At 39.1% G+C, this 21,234-nt stretch overlaps 1 protein-coding gene across 1 annotated transcript; it reads right to left on the reverse strand.

Annotated features, from left to right (window-relative positions):
- Positions 1 to 19,215: 19,215 nt before the first annotated feature.
- On the reverse strand, positions 19,216 to 20,060 carry LOC133029225 (uncharacterized). The gene is made up of 2 exons (XM_061101710.1): positions 19,761 to 20,060; positions 19,216 to 19,664 (listed from the first exon to the last, which is right to left on the reverse strand). Exons 1-2 carry the CDS (start codon positions 19,950 to 19,952, stop codon positions 19,473 to 19,475), a joined length of 384 nt encoding a protein of 127 aa, XP_060957693.1. The 5' UTR covers positions 19,953 to 20,060; the 3' UTR covers positions 19,216 to 19,472.
- Positions 20,061 to 21,234: the final 1,174 nt, after the last annotated feature.

Consider the following 21,234-nt stretch of genomic DNA (forward strand, 5'->3'; position numbering starts at 1 on the left):
TTTTTTGAAAATTGAAAACTCAATCTGCATATTTTATTGGACTATTATGGGGCACTGAGTGTCAAATATATTTTTGTAAAAATATTTATGCAGGTTACGATTTTTTGGGTTTATTCAAAATACAGTCGTTATGCTGCCAGATTTTCTAGAAAATAAAATGGAATATGTTCTTTTGTTATTCTTATTTTTTGTCTGCTTCTGGTTATACTGATAAGAGTCATGTTGATCATGATTTATGCATATTGTTGTTTCACGACTTAGTCTCTGTGTCATTATAGGTAGATCAGGTGTGCACTCACCTATAGGTGTAAGACCTAGAATAGGTACAGGGAATGAATTGAATCTGAGTCCTGGTATTTCGGTGGTTATCAGGTGTAACTACCTGATTTTTGGATGTTATTTTATATGATTGGTATTGAGAGTTAGGAGTCTAGTGGACGGTGTGATATGCATTTGAAGCTTGACTTTATGATTATTTGTGGTCTTTCTATTTTGTTTATACATCTTGACAATGGTCATAAGATATTTTATTTTTAAAAGCTAACGATGTAGGAATTTTTATTAAACCAAGGGTTCTTAGATATTAGTTATTTTCCTACTTGGCTTTATAAGGTCACCCCCTATTTTCTCCCATTCTAGGAACTAAGTTTGACGCTAGTGGATGAGGATTGTACTGTTGAGGAAGAAAGTCGTTATTACTTTAGTCTAATTCTATTTATCAAATTTTATAATGAAACTGATTTTGTATTTAAGCTTGAAAAGATGGTCTGGATGACTTAAATTAACTATGTAGTAGTTAGAAATGAGGAATGATGTATGCTAGACATTATTTTTGTATTTTATTGACTTATTAAATTTATCTATTCGGTGACTACAAAACTCTGGGGATATTATTGTTCTTTTATATTGATGAGTGATCTTGATTTTGTTACTAATATTTTCTTATCGATATAGGAGCTATTTATTATTTTTAAATAAGTCACTACAAGAAATGTCACTTTTACCAGCACAGTTCGCTACTGCGTAACTTTTACCAGCGCATTTCGCAAAATGCACTGGCAAAGAGATCAAAGTTTTACCAGCGTACATTTGCAGTGGCTAAAATCTAACTTTTACCAACACATTTATGCGCTGGGAAAAGTCTTTTTTGCCAGCGCTTTTCATTTTATGTTGGTATAACTTCTAATACCAACATTGATTTGCCAACCCCCTTTCGCCAACACATCATAGGTAAATTCTATTTTACCAGCGCAATACGAACTTTTTCCAGCACAAAAATGTGCTGGCAAAAGTGACATTTCTTGTAGTGAGTATTTGTGATATAAATAAAAGGATAATTTATAAGCATTATCTTTCTACACGGGTCAAAGTGTGGCCTTTGACTACTCAAACTATGGATATTACATATCTGTGAAAGCTTAAGGCTCGAGTCGTGATATGAAAATGTATAAATTACACAGTTATCCACAAAAATCTAAATATACCACCTTAAATAGAGTGGGCTGGTACTCAACTCACTATAAAACTAATTTGAGAAAGAACAATAGAGAGAGTCACTCGAAGTATTATAAGGAAAGGAGGAGCTTTCTTTTGTCAGATCACTTCAAGTCAATTAATTTAGGGTTTTAGTATTTGGGAAAAATCATGGCATCTTTGATTTTTTCTTTTATTAACTATTATCTTTCACTTCACTCCCTTACTCTTCTTTGCTTTTTTTTCCTAAAATATCTTGGCAAAATTAGTCAGATTTTTTCGTATTAATACCAATTATTGAGATAACAAATAAAAATAAAAAAGGGAGAGAGATTGAAGTGATGAATTATTTTTAGGGTGTGTTTGGAAGTAACTGTGTAATTATTAGGTAGGGTAATTACTAGGTTAGTAATTACACAGTTTAGTAATTACACCATATTTTAAAATGTAAGGTGTATTTGGATATGAGGTGGTAATTACATACGAATTCCTAATATCTTATTTGGCAAAATAGTTAGTAATTACATGGGAAAATAATATTTTTTAATAGCTAATGTTTAATATGAAAAGTTTTTAGTAATTATATAGTGTAATTACATTCAATTCTCATAGGGGGCATGAGAATTAGAGAGTGTAATTGGAACCCCTCAATTACTTTTAATTACGCAGTTACAGTGTAATTACATGGCTAGACAAACATGCCAAATTGTGTAATTACCTCTAATTACACACAAATCCAATTACACTGTGGCTTTCCAAACGCACCCTAAAAGAATGATAATCATTCTATATCAAGCCCATTACACTTATTAAATATATAGTTTTGTCTAAATAAGTATGAAACGTGATAATAAATTTAAAAAGAATAATTGACTTTTAAAAACTTTAATTTTTTTAGAAACACAAATATGTTTAAATAATTAAATTATTAATTTTATTGATAATCTTCATTAGTAAACAAAGTAGCAACATGCATTATTGACCATATGACTTTGTTTATACATAATTAAATATTTAAATTAAATTATTAGTGTGACTCGTATTTTCGAATAGGTGATACGTGTACTTATAAGGTCCCAAAATTAACTAAGACAGACCCATTCACAAGCCAAATTAAGCCAATAATTAAGTCCACGACGACTTCAAATTTAACTGCATACTAGCTCTAATCTCTATAAGGCTTGGTGCTTTTGGTCCCAAAAGGGCAACTCGTCGAGCAAATGAAAAACTTATATTATATTTGAAAATAATTATTAAATTTTAAAACAAATATAATATTAGTTTACTTTTTGAGCTAAATTTAACACAAATTTTATTTTATTTATTTACGATAGTCTTGTCCATAATAAATATTTAGTTGCAGCTACAAAATTAAAGTTATTAAAAGTCAATTATTCATGAAAAATGTTTAATAATTAAAAATATAAATTTGAATAAATTTTAGTTGAACTCTACTGTAACTATTCTCAACTGATCACAATCAAGCTTTACTAAAACTATAATCTCAAGCCTTGTGATTCATCTTTTTTCTCAATTATTTTGTGTTTCACTTTGCAAAAATAAGAATTTTAACTCAAAAGCCACAAATAATAATAATATGGCTAACATGATATTTGCATTGTTATTTTTAGGACTTATGTATGAAGAAACAAACATCAAAATACAATTCTTATAGATTTCATATTCAAAATCAAGAATTAAAAAAATTAGGATTTTTTTTCACTTACTTTGAATGTAGTTACTTATTTGATAAGGAAAATTTTACTTTTTTCCCTTAATAAAATATACTATATCAAAATTTAGACCCTCCACTAATTTGTACAAATTAATTCCATTGATTACTTGAACTTTTCAATTTACCTTTTTTTTTTAAAAAAAAATAAAATTGTTAAAAACTGAAAAATTCCCTTTCTCTTCCTCTTTCTCTTCCCTCTCTCTCGTGCACCACTCTCTCTCTCTAGAAAAACTGAAAAAACTTCCCAAAAACTTCCCACTCTCTCGTCCCTCTCTCTCTTCCCTGTTGAATGGTTGTTTCTCGGTGGGCGGTGGTGGAAAACCGGAGCACACCCCAATATCACTCAAGAATCTTACACCATTATAATGGGTAAGTTGTGTTTTAAGCATTTTGTGAGACTTTATGTAGTTTGCTTTCGTTATATGTGTCGTATTTATTGGAACTGGTATTTTTTGGTCTGAAATGGTAGAGATCTGGCAGATCTGGTTTTCTGTGGAAATCTAGGTGTCGAAATCTGGGTTTTTCAGATGTTATCGACGGTTTATCGATAGAATATCGATGCTTTGTCGATATTCTACTGAGAAAGGTTAGTGATGACCATTATCGACTTGTTGTCGATAGTTTATCGATTAAAAAGTAGATTAACATACATAAGTTATTCGAGAAGTTGTCGACATGTTGTCAACAGTATGTCGACATTAAGTTGACCGACAATGTCGACAACATATCGATGCAATGTCGATATATTGTCGATTTTAAGAAAAAATTTGAAAAAAACCATAAAACATAAAATAACATAACAACCTTAACAAGTTCATAACAACCATAACCAACATTAAAATATTAAAAAGTTCATTAAAAAAAAACAAACATTAAATAAAACTCACCACAAACCATAAAATAACAAATTAAAATTGTTTGGCTTGTGGGTGAGACATGCAATACTTGCATAAAGATCCAGAGTCACCGGTTTACCATTAAATATGCCTAATTTGCAACGACGACATCCTTCGGGGAACCCTGGTGGTGGAGTTGGCCATACACCAGTTTTGCTAAATTGTGCTTCAAGTTGTATCAACCTTAACTCGTTCTGATTTCGTTCTTTTTCAAAACGTCTATTGTCGTCTAGAACTTTTTGCATTTGAGGAGTAACTATGCCAACATTAGGCTCCTGCTTGAGCTCTTCAGGAGTTAGAATTGAGAATTTGCGCTTGTTCTTTCTAGTAGACATATTTAGAACTTAAGAATAAGAGAAATTTGCCTTTAATTTTTAAGTATAAGAGAGAAGTAGAAGACAGGAGCACTTAAGAATTAGAAAGGGATTTGCTTTTATAGAGCAGTTTACATGTTGGGAATGTAGGAAAAATTCAATGGCCATTAAATGTGTAACTGTACAAGTGCAACGCATGAAGTGTGTACTTGTCGACAGAATATCGATACTATGTCGATAATTTGTCGATAATGTCCAAAAAACCAAACACTGCATACATATTTTCGATATGATGTCGACGTTATGTCGATAGCTTATCGATTGTACACGTGTCTGACATGCAATGTGGCGGTTGGAAATAGTTGTTGGGAATGTAGGAAAATTTATTAACATTAAATTTGTAACCGTACAAGTGAAACGCATGCAATGTGTATTTGTCGACTGAATATCGATACAATGTCGATAGCTTGTCGATAGTTGAATGGATTAATTACCATTGTACACGTGTTTGCCATGCAAAGTGCATTGTGGAGTCTATATCGATAGTATGTCGATGGTGTGTCGATCGTTTGTCGATGAGGACTGTCACCCTTACAGTTGATGTTTTTATCGACATAATGTCGATGGGTATCGATGGGATGTCAATATTTGTTATTTTTTTGGTATTTTTTTCCTGTACTCACCTTTTTTTGTTTGAAATTGCAAGATCGACAGTGTTTCTTGTTGTATCGTACGATGGTGTTTGGTGTGTTGAGGGTTATAATTGGGTTTACAAAGCAGAAGGCAGCTTGACATTGACAGTTAGAACTGACACAACCATACAACAAATGTGCCAAATTTTATATGAAGAGTTGGAGGTTGATCCTTTGGCGTATGATTTAAAATTGGAGATTTGTTCCTTGTACATGAAGGGACAAATGGTTCCGCCAGAGGTTATTAAGAAAGAACGCCAACTGAGAACGTTCTTAGAGATGAGGGCAACAATGTCAAACACAGAGTTTATGACATTGGTGAGAAAAGTTGGGAATTCGGAGCCTACGCCGCCTACTAATCCTCTCCCTCGAAGTGTGGTAGGGTCTTGCGTTCCCGAAACAAATGTTGGGATTGGTGTGAATGAGGAGGTTCTGACCAATGTAGAGGTTTCGACCAATGTAGATCAACAGCAACAAGCGACAGGATTTGATTAGTTTGAGGAGTTCGATACTACCTTCTATAATAACGATCCTATTGTAGATTTGAATATGGACGATGAACATGATTTGGCAATCGATGAAGCCGTAGCGAGACCTTCCTTGAGGTTAGAGTGTGTACCAAGCAACCATGGTACACAGCGAGAATGACAATCCCGTAATGAAAATCGCACTACACCTGGAACTAGCAGTAGTTGACAAGGCAGAATTGAAGAACATGCTCCTTCTCGTCATGAACCTTCTCAACGTTCTCCTCATTTGAAGTTTGTACCAAGTTCAAAGCTCCTATGTGGACAAAGAAAGATATAATAGAAAATCATGAGCTAACTACTTGTTTACAAAGTAAGGAGGCAGGGGTGATAGAGCTTGGTAATTTTTATGAAAACAAGGAAGAACTGAGACAAGTAGTGGGTGAATTTGCACTTAATAACAATTTTGAGTGGATGGTGAAGAAGTCATCCCCTGATGTGTTGTACGTTACATGCAAGGCTCCAGATTGTAAATGGAGATTGAGGGGGAGGAAGAAGATTCATTCTAACAACATTGAGGTCACTGTATTTCACAACGTACACACATGTAACCTGAATGCGAGATGCTCAGATCACCGTCAAGTAGCACCATGGGTGGTTGGCCACCTTATTAAGGGGAAGTACACCCAAGATGGAACTAAGTACAAGGCTAAAGACATACAGAGGGACATGTTTGACAACTATGGTATCCAGATGAGTTATGTGAAGGCGTGGAGGAGCAGGGAGATGGGACTTACGTATGCTAGGGGTATGCTTGAGTTTTCATACATGAAGCTTCCTGGATACTTGTACATGTTGGAGCAGAAGAATCTAGGTACCATTACTGACTTGTATTTAGAGGATGAGCGGTTTAAGTACTGTTTTATATCACTCGGTGCATGTAGAAGGGGCTTTTCTTTGTGTCGTCCTATTTTGAGTATCGATGGCACCTTCTTGAAGACGAAGTATGGCGACATAATGTTAGTTGTTGTGGCATACGATGCGAACAACCAATTGTTGTCGGTTGCCTATGGTATCGTTGACAGTGAGAATAACGACTCTTGGACGTATTTCTTACAGAAGTTGAGGGTAGCAATTGGCGTGGTTGAGAACTTAGTGTTTGTGTCAGATAGGCATCAAAGCATTAATCATGCTGTTGAACTCGTTTTCCCCGAAGCAGTCCACTATGCATGCTATCACCACATTGTTATGAACGTGAACGCCAAGTTCAAGACTGATGCTTTTCACAACCAAATATATAATGTTGCTTACTCATGGTCGAAAACTGAATGTGATAGAGAGTTCGAGAAGCTTAGAAAGTTGAATCTGTCCATTGCTGCATATGTGGAGAGTATAGGGTTTGAGAAGTGGGCTCACCCTTATTGTTTGGGCGATAGATACAACATCATGACCAACAACGCTGGCGAAAGCTTCAACAGTGTTACAGAAGAGTTCAGGAAATATCCAATAACTACTTTGGTTGAATTTATCAAGTTCACACTGCAATCGTTGTTCGTTGAGCGCCTCAAAAATGCAAACAAATGTACAACCCCTTTGGCGACGCTATTTGAAAAAAACTTGGCAAAAATTCATGAAAATGCAAGGTGTAGGCTCGTCCAACCAAATGGAGTCAATTCGTATAACGTTGGTAGGGGACCTAACGGTGAAAGAGGTGGTGATGTGAACCTAGTTGAAAGAACATGCACCTGCGGCGTGTTTACGTTATTGAAACTCCCTTGCCTTCATGTATGTGTCGCGGCATTGAAAACGAATACGAGTGTGTACACGCTTTGCTCACCTTATTGTTTGAAAGAAACGTGGAGGAAGATTTACAATGATACCATCAATTTTGCTGGTGACGAGGATGATTGGGTTCTCCCAAAACATATCAAGAATATGAAAGTTGGGGTACCTGTGGAAAGGAAGCCAATAGGTCGTTCAAGGAAAAGCAACGCTGGAAGAAGACGGGAGAACCGTTTCCTATCTGGTGATAAAAAAGGATTTGTAACTCAAAACTGTAGCCATTGTGGCAGTTCAGGCCACAACAGAGCAACATGCAAAGCTCGCATTTAAGGCGTAGTATACTTATTAATTCTAATAACATGTTATGTATTTGTTATTCAAAACTACTTTAAAATAAGGTTGAGGTTGATAATTTTTTGTTATGAATTAAAGACAATGTTAAATATTTTTACAAGACTAAGAATAAGTATGTTAAATCTACTAAGAAGAAAGTGACACCGTTAGACTTTACAAGACTAAATACCCAAAAAATATATAACTGTATTTTTAATTACACAAAACATACAATGTCACCATAATTACACATATAATCAGCCGACATTCTGGTAAAACAAATCAACACACCACCGTTCACGAAACAACTTCATCCGGCCTTGTGTGACATCAGCTAATCCACGTTGCATCATGAGATGCTCCACATACTCAATGCAATAAACGCCACAATCACCATTAAATGCAACATAAAATATAAAGTTAGTACAACTTAAAGCATATTTTAATACTATAGTACTTTTCTATCGCAATATACCTTATTGTTGCCTTTGGAACTAAGTCGTGAGAGATTGTACGTCAGTGGATCAGTTGGCAGAATTGTATGTCAGAGAGATTGTAAGACTTCACGGGGTGCCGAAGTTTATAGTTTCGGATAGGGACCCGAAATTCACCTCCAAATTTTGGCAGAGTTTGCAACGAGCAATGGGTACAAAGCTGAAATTCAGTACAACATTCCATCCTCAGACAGATGGTCAGTCTGAAAGGACAATTCAGATATTGGAGGACATGTTACGAGCCTGTGTTATGGATTTTGAAGGCTCTTGGAATAAATATCTATCGTTGATAGAATTTTCTTACAACAACAGTTATCAGAGTACGATAGGGATGGCTCCCTATAAACTGTTATACGGTAGGAAGTGTAGGTCTCCCATCCACTGGGATGAGACAGGGGAGAGGAAGTACTTAGGTCCGGAGTCAGTGCAGCGGACCAATGAGGCAATAGAGAAGATAAAAGCTAGAATGCTTGCCTCACAGAGTAGACAGAAGAGTTACGCAGATCCGAAACGCATAGATGTTGAGTTCCAAGTAGGGGACCATGTGTTTTTACGAGTGTCTCCAATGAAGGGGATCAAACGTTTCGGGAAAAGAGGCAAGTTATGCCCTAGATTTACAGGACCTTTCGAGATTCTCGAGAAGATAGGTCAAGTGGCATACCGGTTAGCATTGCCTCCAGCTTTATCAGCAGTTCACAACGTATTCCATGTCTCGATGTTGAGAAAATATGTTTCAGATCCCTCTCATATACTCAGTTATGAGAGCCTTGAACTGCAGCCAGATATGTCATATGAAGAACAACCAGTACAGATCCTGGATAGAAAGGATAAAGTCCTTCGGAATAAGACCATAGCATTGGTCAAAGTTCTCTGGAGAAACAGCAAGGTGGAGGAAGCCACCTGGGAACTAGAATCAGATATGAGAGCTCAATATCCAGAGTTATTCAGGTTAGATTTCGGGGACGAAATCCTTTTAAGGGGGGAATAGTTGTAAAGACCGCTTAGTTTAATTTGGAAATTATCAGTTAATCATGTTTAATTATGAAATTATTTATAGCTATTAAAATAATTATTTATACTGTTATTATTGAATTCTGAGATGCATTTTATGTCATTTAGTAGTTTTCATAATTTTGCATTTCCGGTGCCCGGTATCATGGAACTCGGTGTTTGGCTCAGTAAAATCACAACTTAGTATGTTAGTAGTTTGGGACGGTTTATTAGACATTGGGAATGTCGGGAATGGCCGGGAATTTAGAATTTTCCCAAAATACCCCTTTAGTGTTATTTATGTGACTTTAGTGTGAAGGGGCAAAATGGTCATTTTGCCCCATTGTTAGTTTGTCTTTTTGTGACTTAATAATTGAAAAAAAAAAATATATATATATATATATATATATGGTTATTTGGTTATTATGTTGGCTGAAGTTAATGAGTTAAGTAGCACTTAAACTTCATTTTCATTTCAAAACTTAGAAAAAAATAGAAAATTTTCAAAAAGGCTCTCTCTCTCTCTCTCTCTCTCTCTCTCTCTCTCTCTCTCTCTCTCTCTCTCTCTCTCTCTCTCTCTCTCTCTCTCTCTCTCTCTCTCTCTCTCTCTCTCTCTCTCTCTCTCTCTCTCTCTCTCTCTCTCTCTCTCTCTCTCTCTCTCTCTCTCTCGGCTACATGGGGTTCTAGGGCTTGGTTTCCTTTGATTTTTCAAGCTATTTTCCTTCAATCTAAGTGTTCTTCAAGCTTTGGTAAAGTTTCTAAACCTTTCCCTTTTGTAAATTATAGAAAATGTTTAAAAAGATGATTGTTGCATGCTTGTTTTTGATGTGTTCTTGCTGCTGTGATTTGTTGTAGTTTACAGAGAATTAATCTTGTTATTTTAAGTAGATTAGAGCTAGTTTAATGCATGATAGTTGCTTTGATTCAAGATTGGATGTTTTGAGCTCAAAAATATGATTTTCAAAGAAATGTGTTGAACCTGTTAATTGCTTGCTGTAGATGGTTGCTTTCATTTTCAGAGGTTTAATTGTGCATGTTTATGTAGATTTGCGCTTAATTGAATGCATGTTAGTAGGGTTTGATCACGTTTGAGTTTAGAACTCAAAGCTTGATGCTTTAATGGTGGTTTTGGTTTGGGTGCATGAAGCTTGATTTTATTGCTTTAGAAATGTAATTTGGGACCTATAAAACAGGTCTGGAAGGTTTGAGGTTATTTGGATTTTTTTTGGTTGAGTTATGAATTTTTGAATTTCTGCCTGCGAGGAACTGGAATTCCAGTTGTGCATCCGGAATTCCGGATGGGTTTTGAAAATTCCAGAACCGGAATTCCGGTTGGACAACCGGTCTACCGGTTGGGGAAATTTCAGAAACCCTAGTTTACCTCGTTTTTATGTTATTTGGGCTATTGCCATGCTTTTTATCGATAGGGAAACTTTTAGTTCCTAGTTTAAGTCCTCGGGAAGTGATTTAGCGTATCACTTATAGTGTTGTGATTTTTATAGTTTAGGAGCCTGTAATCCGCCGCGTATAGTTCCAAATCAAAGTTGAACGGCACACCTGAATTCGGAATTGAGGTAAGATTAGTATAACAGTATGCATATGTAGATTACATGTTTAGCGTGCATGTAGGAAGCCTGTTAGATTACATTAGATATGTATGTTGGATTCGAACCATCCGACTGTGTCACGTCGGTACAGGCTGGAGTATGACCAGCAGCTGGAGTATGACCAGTTCGACCGATTAGGCTGACACTATATCAAATTGGTATAGGCTATAGTATGACTAGCAGCTGGAGTATGACCAGTATGACCGAGTATAGGCTGATACTTAGGTTGGTGGTTCCGTACTATTTGACGTATCACGTCCCAGACAGCCGGAGTATGACCGGCGAGTCGGAATATGACCGGTTCGACCGATTAGGCCGATCTTGTAACACGTCGGTACAGCCGGAGTATGACCCGGCGGCAGTATGACCGGTTCGACCGATTAGGTCGTTACTTGTCAATAGTACCGTCCCTATGAACGTTCGTAACTCGCACCGTGTTGGACACGGCAGTTAGGGGGACTCAGTATCGTGTTGGACACGGCAGTTAGGGTTATGGTCAAGGGTATGGGCGTCTGATCATGACCGGGATTTATGTATGAGTATTATTATGCTTTTCTTACTGAGTTTGTCGACTCACAGTGCTATGTTTATGTGTAGGTAAGGGCAAGGCTAGAGCTGATGGACCGTGAGCGAGCCGGTGAAGATTGTACATGTCGGGGCGGTTAGGCCTGGAGCGTACGATCATCGGGACAGCAAGGCTAATTTTGTAATTAGTCGCTAGGCGAAAAGTATTTTATATAGACAGTAAACTTTTGTAAATGGTTTTGTAATCGGGATCCCGAGTATTTTGTATAAATATTTTACAAGTTTAATTAAAAAGCAAAATTTTTAATTAATCACGTTTTTCCATAAACCTCGTTGATTAGCAACGAGCTGCACAGTATGTTTAAAATCACGTAATACGCCTATGCTAGTTAGGGTGTTACAATTTGGTATCAGAGTCGCCAGGTTGTCTTCCGAAGATCGTCACGACATGTACAATCATCATCCGCAGTTATCTCGTTTTACGGTTCAGTAAGCTTTTATTGCTTTAGTAGTTTATTTATTTATTTTAAAATAAGAAAAGCCTGACAGGAAGCATGTTAGTAGCCTGATAGTAGAATAGGCGCATGTTTCGTTTTTAATTTCCAAATTAAGCGGCATTAGTAAGCTCTCCTTGAACACGACCTGCTATGCCAACTCTTGGTTTCGCAGGCGGTTCCGACTAGATGGACGCCAGGCGGACTACCAGGAGCCAGGGCAATTCAGTGGGGTCGAATCAAGGTCAGGGAGCTCAGTTTCCCCCGCCAGCTAGAGGCTGAGGTAGAGGTCCCAGGGGCAGGGCTCGTGGTCGGGGTGTTGAGAACCCGCCACAGGCTGCCTAGGCTCCCCAAGCCGATCAGGGAGCCCAGAATTGGGAGGTTAGGTTTGCTGAAATGCAAGCCAAAATTGAAGAGCAAGACCTCGAGATACAGAGATTGAGGCAGCAGGGGGCTCCTGTAGTGCCTGTGCCAGTAGTTCCAGTAGCACCCGCCCCTGCTGCTCAGGCCGATATAGTTGTGGCGGCTAATAGAATGGAACATTTGTATGAACGGTTCCGGAAGCAAGCACCTCCGGTCTTTCTGGGAGGTCCAGATGTGATGAAGGCCGAACAGTGGCTAACGGTGATCAACAAAATTCTGAATTTTATGGGTGTCACGGGGAATGACAGAGTGGTGTGTGCCACCTTCCAGTTCCAGGAAGACGCTCTTGTATGGTGGGACATGGTGTCTCAGATCCATGACGTCACCACCATGACCTGGGAAAGGTTCCAGGAACTCTTCAACGCCAAGAATTATAACGAGGCGGTCAGAAGCGCCAAGAGGAAAGAGTTCACCCACCTGACCCAGCGAGAGAATATGAGCGTGACCGAGTATACTACTCAGTTCGACCGGTTGGCAAGGTTAGCCTCGAGAATAGTGCCAACCGACTTCAGCAAGAAAGAGAAGTACCTGGACGGGTTAAATGCAAAGATTAAGCATGACTTGATGATCACCACTGACGACAAGACCACCTATGCTGAGATGGTGGAGAAGGCACTGCGAGCTGAGGGCGTAGTTGGATGTATGTCGGAGTCAGCTAGTACTCCGGCGAGTGGCGGGGCTCCTACCCCTCCTGCATCAGGTTTTAGCAGGGGGCGTAGTGGTTCGGCCATGGATCAGAGGAAGAGAGCATCCACTGCATCCGGTGGCTCGAGTCAGAACAAGAGGTTCCGGGGGAACCAGAATAGAGGTAGTCGTCCTGGTGGTGCAGAGACCCGGTTCTCCTATCCCGAGTGCCCCAGCTGCAAAAGGCACCATCGGGGTGAGTGCAAAGGTCAGGGATGCTTTCACTGTGGCATGCCCGGACACTTCAAAAGGGATTGTCCCCAGCTCCGACCAGAGGCACCGAGGGCTCCGGCGATACCCACTCCAGCTAGGGTGTTCGCCATCACTCAGGCTGATGCAGATGCCAGCCCCTCAGTTGTAACAGGTCAGCTTTCAGTTAATAACTCGTATTACTCAGTGCTGTTTGATTCTGGGGCTACACATTCTTATGTGGCAGCCAGAGTCTTTAGTAAATTGGATAGACCGTATGATAGATATGAATCAGGGTTTGGAACCCTATTACCTGGCGGAGAGTTAGTTATCTCCAAAAGGTGGATTAGGTCTATGCCGATCAGAATAGATGGTAGAGAGTTGAGTGCTGACTTGATAGAGATGAGCCTAGTAGAGTTCGATATTATTTTAGGAATGGATTTCCTATCTAAATATTCGCCGAGTATTGATTGCAAAAGGAAGATGGTGATCTTTCAACCGGAGAGTGACGAACCATTTGTGTTTGTTGGTTCAGTTCTGGGATCTCGGATCCTGGTGATTTCGGCCATGTCAGCTAGAGAATTATTGCATGGTGGATGCTTAGGGTTTCTGGCCGTGGTGGTGGACACCACTCGACCAGATACCATTCGGCCAGAGGACATCAAGGTGGTTCAGGAATTTTTAGATGTTTTTCCCGAAGAACTTCCAGGGTTACCACCTCAGCGGGAGATAGACTTCGTAATAGATTTGGCACTAGGGGTGGAACCAGTTTCCAAAGCCCCGTATAGAATGGCTCCAGCTGAACTTAAGGAGTTAAAGATTCAGCTCCAGGGGTTGCTTGACATAGGGTTTATCAGGCCTAGTGTGTCACCCTGGGGAGCCCCGGTTTTATTCGTCAAAAAGAAAGATGGAACTATGAGGATGTGCATCGATTACAGAGAGTTTAACAAGCTAACAGTGAAGAATAAGTATCCATTACCTAGGATCGATGATCTGTTCGATCAGCTTCAGGGGAAGACGGTCTTTTCTAAAATTGATCTCCGCTCGGGTTATCATCAGTTGAAAATCCGAGAGGAGGACATTCTGAAGACGGCTTTCCGTACTAGGTATGGACATTATGAATTTCTGGTTATGTCGTTTGGACTAACCAATGCTCCTGCGACGTTTATGGATTTGATGAATAGAGTATTCAAGGATTTCCTCGATATCTGTGTGATTGTGTTTATCGACGACATCCTTGTGTACTCTCAATCAGAAGAGGAGCATGAGTTACATCTTCAGATGGTACTGCAACGACTTCGGGAACACAAGCTTTATGCCAAGTTCAAGAAATGTGAATTTTGGTTGTCTCAGGTGTCCTTCTTAGGGCACATTGTTAGCAAAGATGGGATCAAGGTGGATCCCGGGAAGATAGAATCCGTCAGGGATTGGCCGAGACCGAAGACAGTGACAGAGATCAGAAGCTTCTTGGGTTTAGCTGGGTATTACCGTAGGTTCGTGGAAAGGTTCTCTAAAATTTCAATGCCCTTAACCGAACTTACAAAGAAGAATCAGCGGTTTGTCTGGTCAGACAAGTGCGAAGCTAGTTTTCAGGAGCTGAAACAGAGGTTGATTACCGCTCCAGTTCTAGCTTTGCCTTCGGACAACGAGAAATTCGTAGTTTATTGCGATGCATCCAGACAGGGTCTGGGGTGTGTGCTGATGCAAGCCGATTGGGTTATCGCTTATGCCTCCCGTCAGTTAAAGGATTACGAACAGCGATACCGACTCATGATCTAGAGTTGGCCGCGGTGGTTTTTGCATTGAAGATTTGGCGGCATTACCTTTACAGAGAAAGGTGTAAAATCTATACCGACCATAAAAGTCTCAAGTATTTCTTTACTCAGAAAGATTTGAACATGAGACAGAGGGGTTGGTTGGAATTAGTGAAAGATTATGACTGTGAGATTCTTTATCACCCTGGGAAGGCCAATGTAGTGGCCGATGCCCTGAGCAGAAAGGGTCCCGGGCAGGTAGCTAGCATGGTTCAGATTTCACCTCAGCTAGCAGAGGATATGGTTAGATCCAGCATTGAGTTTGTGGTAGGTCAGCTTCACAACTTAACGCTGCAATCTGATCTGTTGGAAAGAATTAAAGCCGCTCAGATGACCGATCCAGAGTTAGTGAAAATCAGAGAGGAGGTTTTGGCTGGTCAAGCTAGGGACTTTGTAGTGTTAGATAACGGGATGCTTCTGTATAAAGTTAGGGTTTGTGTTCCGAGTAGTGTGGAACTCAGGAATGAGATCTTTGAGGAGGCTCATTCTACCCATTATTCTCTACATCACGGCACCACTAAGATGTACCAGGATCTTAAACCATACTTCTGGTGGAGCGGTATGAAGAAGAATTTGGTAGAATTCGTATCGAGATGCCTCACGTGTCAGCAGATTAAGGCTGAACATCAGAGACCAGCAGGGTTGTTGCAGCCTCTAACCCTACCTGAATGGAAGTGGGAAGACATCACGATGGATTTTGTGGTCGGGTTACCTAGGACCACGGGTTTGTTTGATTCCATCTGGGTAGTGGTGGATCGATTCACGAAATCTGCTCATTTTCTGCCTGTTAGAACAACATTTACAGTGGATCAGTTGGCAGAATTGTATGTCAGAGAGATTGTAAGACTTCACGGGGTACCGAAGTCTATAGTTTTGGATAGGGACCCGAAATTCACCTCCAAATTTTGGCAGAGTTTGCAACGAGCAATGGGTACAAAGCTAAAATTCAGTACAACATTCCATCCTTAGACAAATGGTCAGTCCGAAAGCACAATTCAAATATTGGAAGACATGTTACGAGCCTGTGTTATGGATTTTGAAGGCTCTTGGAATAAATATCTACCATTGATAGAATTTTCTTACAACAACAGTTATCAGAGTACGATAGGGATGGCTCCCTATGAACTGTTATACTGTAGGAAGTGTAGGTCTCCCATCCACTGGGATGAGACAGGGGAGAGGAAGTACTTAGGTCCGGAGTCAGTGCAGCGGACCAATGAGGCAATAGAGAAGATAAAAGCTAGAATGCTTGCCCCACAGAGTAGACAGAAGAGTTACGCAGATCCGAAACGCAGAGATGTTGAGTTCCAAGTAGGGGACCATGTGTTTTTACGAGTGTCTCCAATGAAGGGGATCAAACGTTTCGGGAAAAGAGGCAAGTTATGCCCTAGATTTACAGGACCTTTTGAGATTCTCGAGAAGATAGGTCAAGTGGCATACCGGTTAGCATTGCCTCCAGCTTTATCAGCAGTTCACAACGTATTCCATGTGTCGATGTTGAGAAAATATGTTTCAAATCCCTCTCATATACTCAGTTATGAGAGCCTTGAATTGCAGCCAGATATGTCATATGAAAAACAACTAGTACAGATCCTGGATAGAAAGGATAAAGTCCTTCGGAATAAGACCATAGCATCGGTCAAAGTTCTCTGGAGAAACAGCAAGGTGGAGGAAGCCACCTGGGAACTAGAATCAGATATGAGAGCTCAATATCCAGAGTTATTCAGGTTAGATTTCGGGGACGAAATCCTTTTAAGGGGGGAATAGTTGTAAAGACCTCTTAGTTTAATTTGGAAATTATCAGTTAATCATGTTTAATTATGAAATTATTTATAGCTATTTAAATAATTATTTATACTGTTATTATTGAATTCTGAGATGCATTTTATGTCATTTAGTAGTTTTCATAATTTTGCATTTCCGGTGCCCGGTATCATGGAACTCGGTGTTCGGCTCAGTAAAATCACAACTTAGTATGTTAGTAGTTTGGGATGGTTTATTAGACATTGGGAATGTCGGGAATGGCCGAGAATTTAGAATTTTCCCAAAATACCCCTTTAGTGTTATTTATGTGACTTTAGTGTGAAGGGGCAAAATGGTCATTTTGCCCTATTGTTAGTTTGTCTTTTTGTGACTAAATAATTGAAAAAAAAAATATATGGTTATTTGGTTATTATGTTGGCTGAAGTTAATGAGTGAAGTAGCACTTAAACTTCATTTTCATTTCAAAACTTAGAAAAAAATAGAAAATTTTCAAAAAGGCTCTCTCTTTTTCTCTCTCTCTCTCTCTCTCTCTCTCTCTCTCTCTCTCTCTCTCTCTCTCTCTCTCTCTCTCTCTCTCTCTCTCTCTCGGCTACATGGGGTTCTAGGGCTTGGTTTCCTTTGATTTTTCAAGCTATTTTCCTTCAATCTAAGTGTTCTTCAAGCTTTGGTAAAGTTTCTAAACCTTTCCCTTTTGTAAATTATAGAAAATGTCTAAAAAGATGATTATTGCATGCTTGGTTTTGATGTGTTCTTGCTGCTGTGATTTGTTGTAGTTTACAGAGAATTAATCTTGTTATTTTAAGTAGATTAGAGCTAGTTTAATGCATGATAGTTGCTTTGATTCAAGATTGGATGTTTTGAGCTCAAAAATATGATTTTCAAAGAAATGTGTTGAACCTGTTAATTGCTTGCTGTAGATGGTTGCTTTCATTTTCAGAGGTTTAATTATGCATGTTTATGTAGATTTGGGCTTAATTGAAGGCATGTTAGTAGGGTTTGATCAAGTTTGAGTTTAGAACTCAAAGCTTGATGCTTTAATGGTGGTTTTGGTTTGGTTGCATGAAGCTTGATTTTATTGCTTTAGAAATGTAATTTGGGACCTATAGAACAGGTCTGGAAGGTTTGAGGTTATTTGGATTTGTTTTGGTTGAGTTATGAATTTTTGAATTTCTGCCTGCGAGGAACTGGAATTCCGGTTGTGCATCCAGAATTCCGGATGGGTTTTGAAAATTCCCAAAACCGGAATTCCGGTTGGACAACCGGTCTACCGGTTGGGGAAATTTCAGAAACCCTAGTTTTCCTCGTTTTTATGTTATTTGGGGTATTGCCATGCTTTTTATCGATAGGGAAACTTTTAGTTCCTAGTTTAAGTCCCCGGGAAGTGATTTAGCGTATCACTTATAGTGTTGTGATTTTTATGGTTTAGGAGCCTGTAATCCGTCGCGCAGATAGTTCCAGTCAGGTTGAACGGCACACCTGAATTCGGAATTGAGGTAAGATTAGTATAACAGTATGCATATGTAGATTACATGTTTAGCGTGCATGTAGGAAGCCTGTTAGATTACATTAGATATGTATGTTGGCTTCGAACCATCCGACTGTGTCACGTCGGTACAGGCTGGAGTATGACGAGCAGCTGGAGTATGACCAGTTCGACCGATTAGGCTGACACTGTATCACATCGGTATAGGCTATAGTATGACTAGCAGCTGGAGTATGACCAGTATGACCGAGTATAGGCTGATACTTAGGTTGGTGGTTTCGTACTATTTGACGTATCACGTCGGTACAGGCTGGAGTATGACCAGCAGCTGGAGTATGACCAGTTCGACCGATTAGGCTGATACTGTAACACGTCAGTACAGGCTGGAGTATGACCAGCAGCCGTAGTATGACCGGTTCGACCGATTAGGCTGTTACTTGTCAATAGTACCGTCCCTATGAACGTTCAGAACTCAGTACCGTGTTGGACACGGCAGTTAGGGGGACTCAGTATCGTGTTGGACACGGCAGTTAGGGTTATGGTCAGGGGTATGGGCGTCTGATCATGACCGGGATTTATGTATGAGTATTATTATGCTTTTCTTACTGAGTCTGTCGACTCACAGTGCTATGTTTATGTGTAGGTAAGGGCAAGGCTATAGCTGATGGACCGTGAGCTAGCCGGTGAAGATTGTACATGTCGGGGCGGTTAGGCCTGGAGCGTACGATCATCGGGACAGCAAGGCTATTTTTGTAATTAGTCGCTAGGCGACAAGTATTTTATATAGACAGTAAACTTTTGTAAATGGTTTTGTAATCGGGATCCCGAGTATTTTGTATAAATATTTTACAAGTTTAATTGAAAAGCAAAAAATTTAATTAATCACGTTTTTCCATAAACCTCGTTGATTAGCAATGAGCTGCACAGTATGTTTAAAATCACGTAATACGCTTATGCTAGTTAGGGTGTTACAGTAGTTAACGCCATGATCTGGTTATTATGTGGAAAATCCCCAGTTGCATAGATTAGTGAGAGCAACAGTTCTTGCCAAGTATTCAAGATGGGTGTCATGGCGGTCCAATGACAAATGCTGGAATCGCAGTCATACACATTAATTTTCCACAGCTTTATGTCAACTTCAACAGTCACCCAGTGCCTATGGTCGGGAAGATGCAAAAGGAAGTAAATGAACTCATTACCCCTCCATCTCGAAAAGAATTGGGTCTGTAATTATGGAGAAAAGCTAAACAATTAACAAACCATAATAAACTTATAATCATAGTTCAACACTTAAAATCTTACAAAAACAATACCTAATGAACACCTCTACAGTACTCCAGGATATAATCCTCCCACACAAAGTTTCTCCTGGGACCCTTGTGATTCGTCCATGCACTGCTGATCATGCTGGTAACGAATGTAGAGAGAATGATACCCTTCTGAGGAAATGTCAGTGGATAGTCGAAGCGTCGTCTCCTCAGCATATGGACTGCTGCATCTATATGCTGCATATAAAGGTTAGAGAAAGCAGTTAGACAACAAAAAATATTAATTGTAGATTCGTTGTAAAGTAAAGTAAAATTATAAATTAGTTTACTTACGTCATCTGTAAGCCATTCCTGTAGTGTCAACAGCTTCCAAAAGAACGATGGACCATAATCACCACTTTTCAAATCCCGAAGTCGGTGGTTAGGAATGAGTCTAGAACACCACTTTCGGAAAGTATCCAACAATCGCTCATCTAGTGGCGCTAGGGGATCAAACGTCGAAGAAGGCCTCTGTTTCTTCTTCATCTCCGTGTAGTCACGAAACCATACAGGGGGATTTCTCTTCCTCTTCCCACTCTTAACCCCTGCAGGTTGTGCCTCTATCACCAAAATTTCACCCTGGGACTCGCTGTCATCTATACAGATAACACCTGTACCGATATGTAACGCCCTAACTGTAAAGCCCGCTTAGTTAATTTGGAAATTAGCAGTTGTTTATGTTTAATTATGAAATTATTTATAGCTATTTAAATAATTTATTACTGTTATTTATGGAATTCAGAAATGCATGATTATGTCATCAGTAGTTTTTATATTTTGCATTTCCGGTGTCCGGTATTTTGGAACTCGGCGTTTGGCTCAGTAGAAATCACAACTTAGTATGTTAGTAATTTGGGGACGGGTTTTGGACATTGGGAATGTCGGGAATGGCCGGGAATTTAGAATTTCCCAAAAATACCCCTTTAGTATGATTTTCATGATTTTATGGTGGAGGGGCAAAATGGTCTTTTTGCCCCATTAGTGTTTTGTCTTATGTGATTTATTAAATGGATTAAATGTTTATTTTAATTGATTATTTTGGCTGAAATGAATAATGCTTGGTTAGTTATTTCATTTTCATTTTTTCACAAAAATATGCTAAGTTAGAAAAATAGAAATTTCAAAAGAAAACTCTCTCTCTTTTCCTCTCATTTTCGGCCAAGCTTGGGGAGCAGCTAGGGCTGGATTTCATTGTTGAATTCAAGTTATTTTAGCAAGATCAAGTGATTTTCTTTGAGGTATTTCTTGGCTTTAGTTTCTTACTTGGTTTTTCTTGAAAAAAATGATGAAAATGATGATGCATGCATGATTAATTGAGGTTGTTGCTGCTGTATTTTGTTGATGTTTTCTGTGGTTTCAAGCATGATTTTTAGTTGGTAATTAAGCTCTTGTGAAGTATGATTCCTAGGTTGAGCATGCTAGAGGTTTATTATTGCAAAAGTTTGATTTTCAACATGAATTATTGTGAATCTGTTCTGTGATGTTGCTGTTGTTTTTAATTGTTTTTCAGAGGCTTAGATAAGCTTATTTGAGTAGAATTAACTAGGTTTGAATGCATGTTAGTGGATTTAACCAAGTTTGAGTTTTGGAACTCAAAGCTTGGTCTTTAATGGTGAATTTTGCCTCTGTGTTTTCTGGGTGGTTTTGAGGCCTTAGATTTGTTCTTTGGGGTGTTTAGAACAGGTCTAGAAAGTTTGGTACCAATTGGGGTTGAATTGGTCGAGTTATGAGAATTTTAGTTGGTCACTGCGAGGAACCGCATTCGGTT

This window comes from Cannabis sativa, chromosome 7 (genome assembly GCF_029168945.1).
Source record: "Cannabis sativa cultivar Pink pepper isolate KNU-18-1 chromosome 7, ASM2916894v1, whole genome shotgun sequence".
In the NCBI taxonomy this organism is placed as follows: domain Eukaryota; kingdom Viridiplantae; phylum Streptophyta; class Magnoliopsida; order Rosales; family Cannabaceae; genus Cannabis; species Cannabis sativa.

Excerpts from the sequence above, each read along its gene's own strand:
- LOC133029225 (XM_061101710.1), bottom strand. The coding sequence starts at position 19,952 with ATGAAGAAGAAACAGAGGCCTTCTTCGACGTTTGATCCCCTAGCGCCA. Across the intron at positions 19,665-19,760 it reads AGGAATGGCTTACAGATGAC|CATATAGATGCAGCAGTCCA; the intron begins GTAAGTAAACTA and ends CTTTATATGCAG.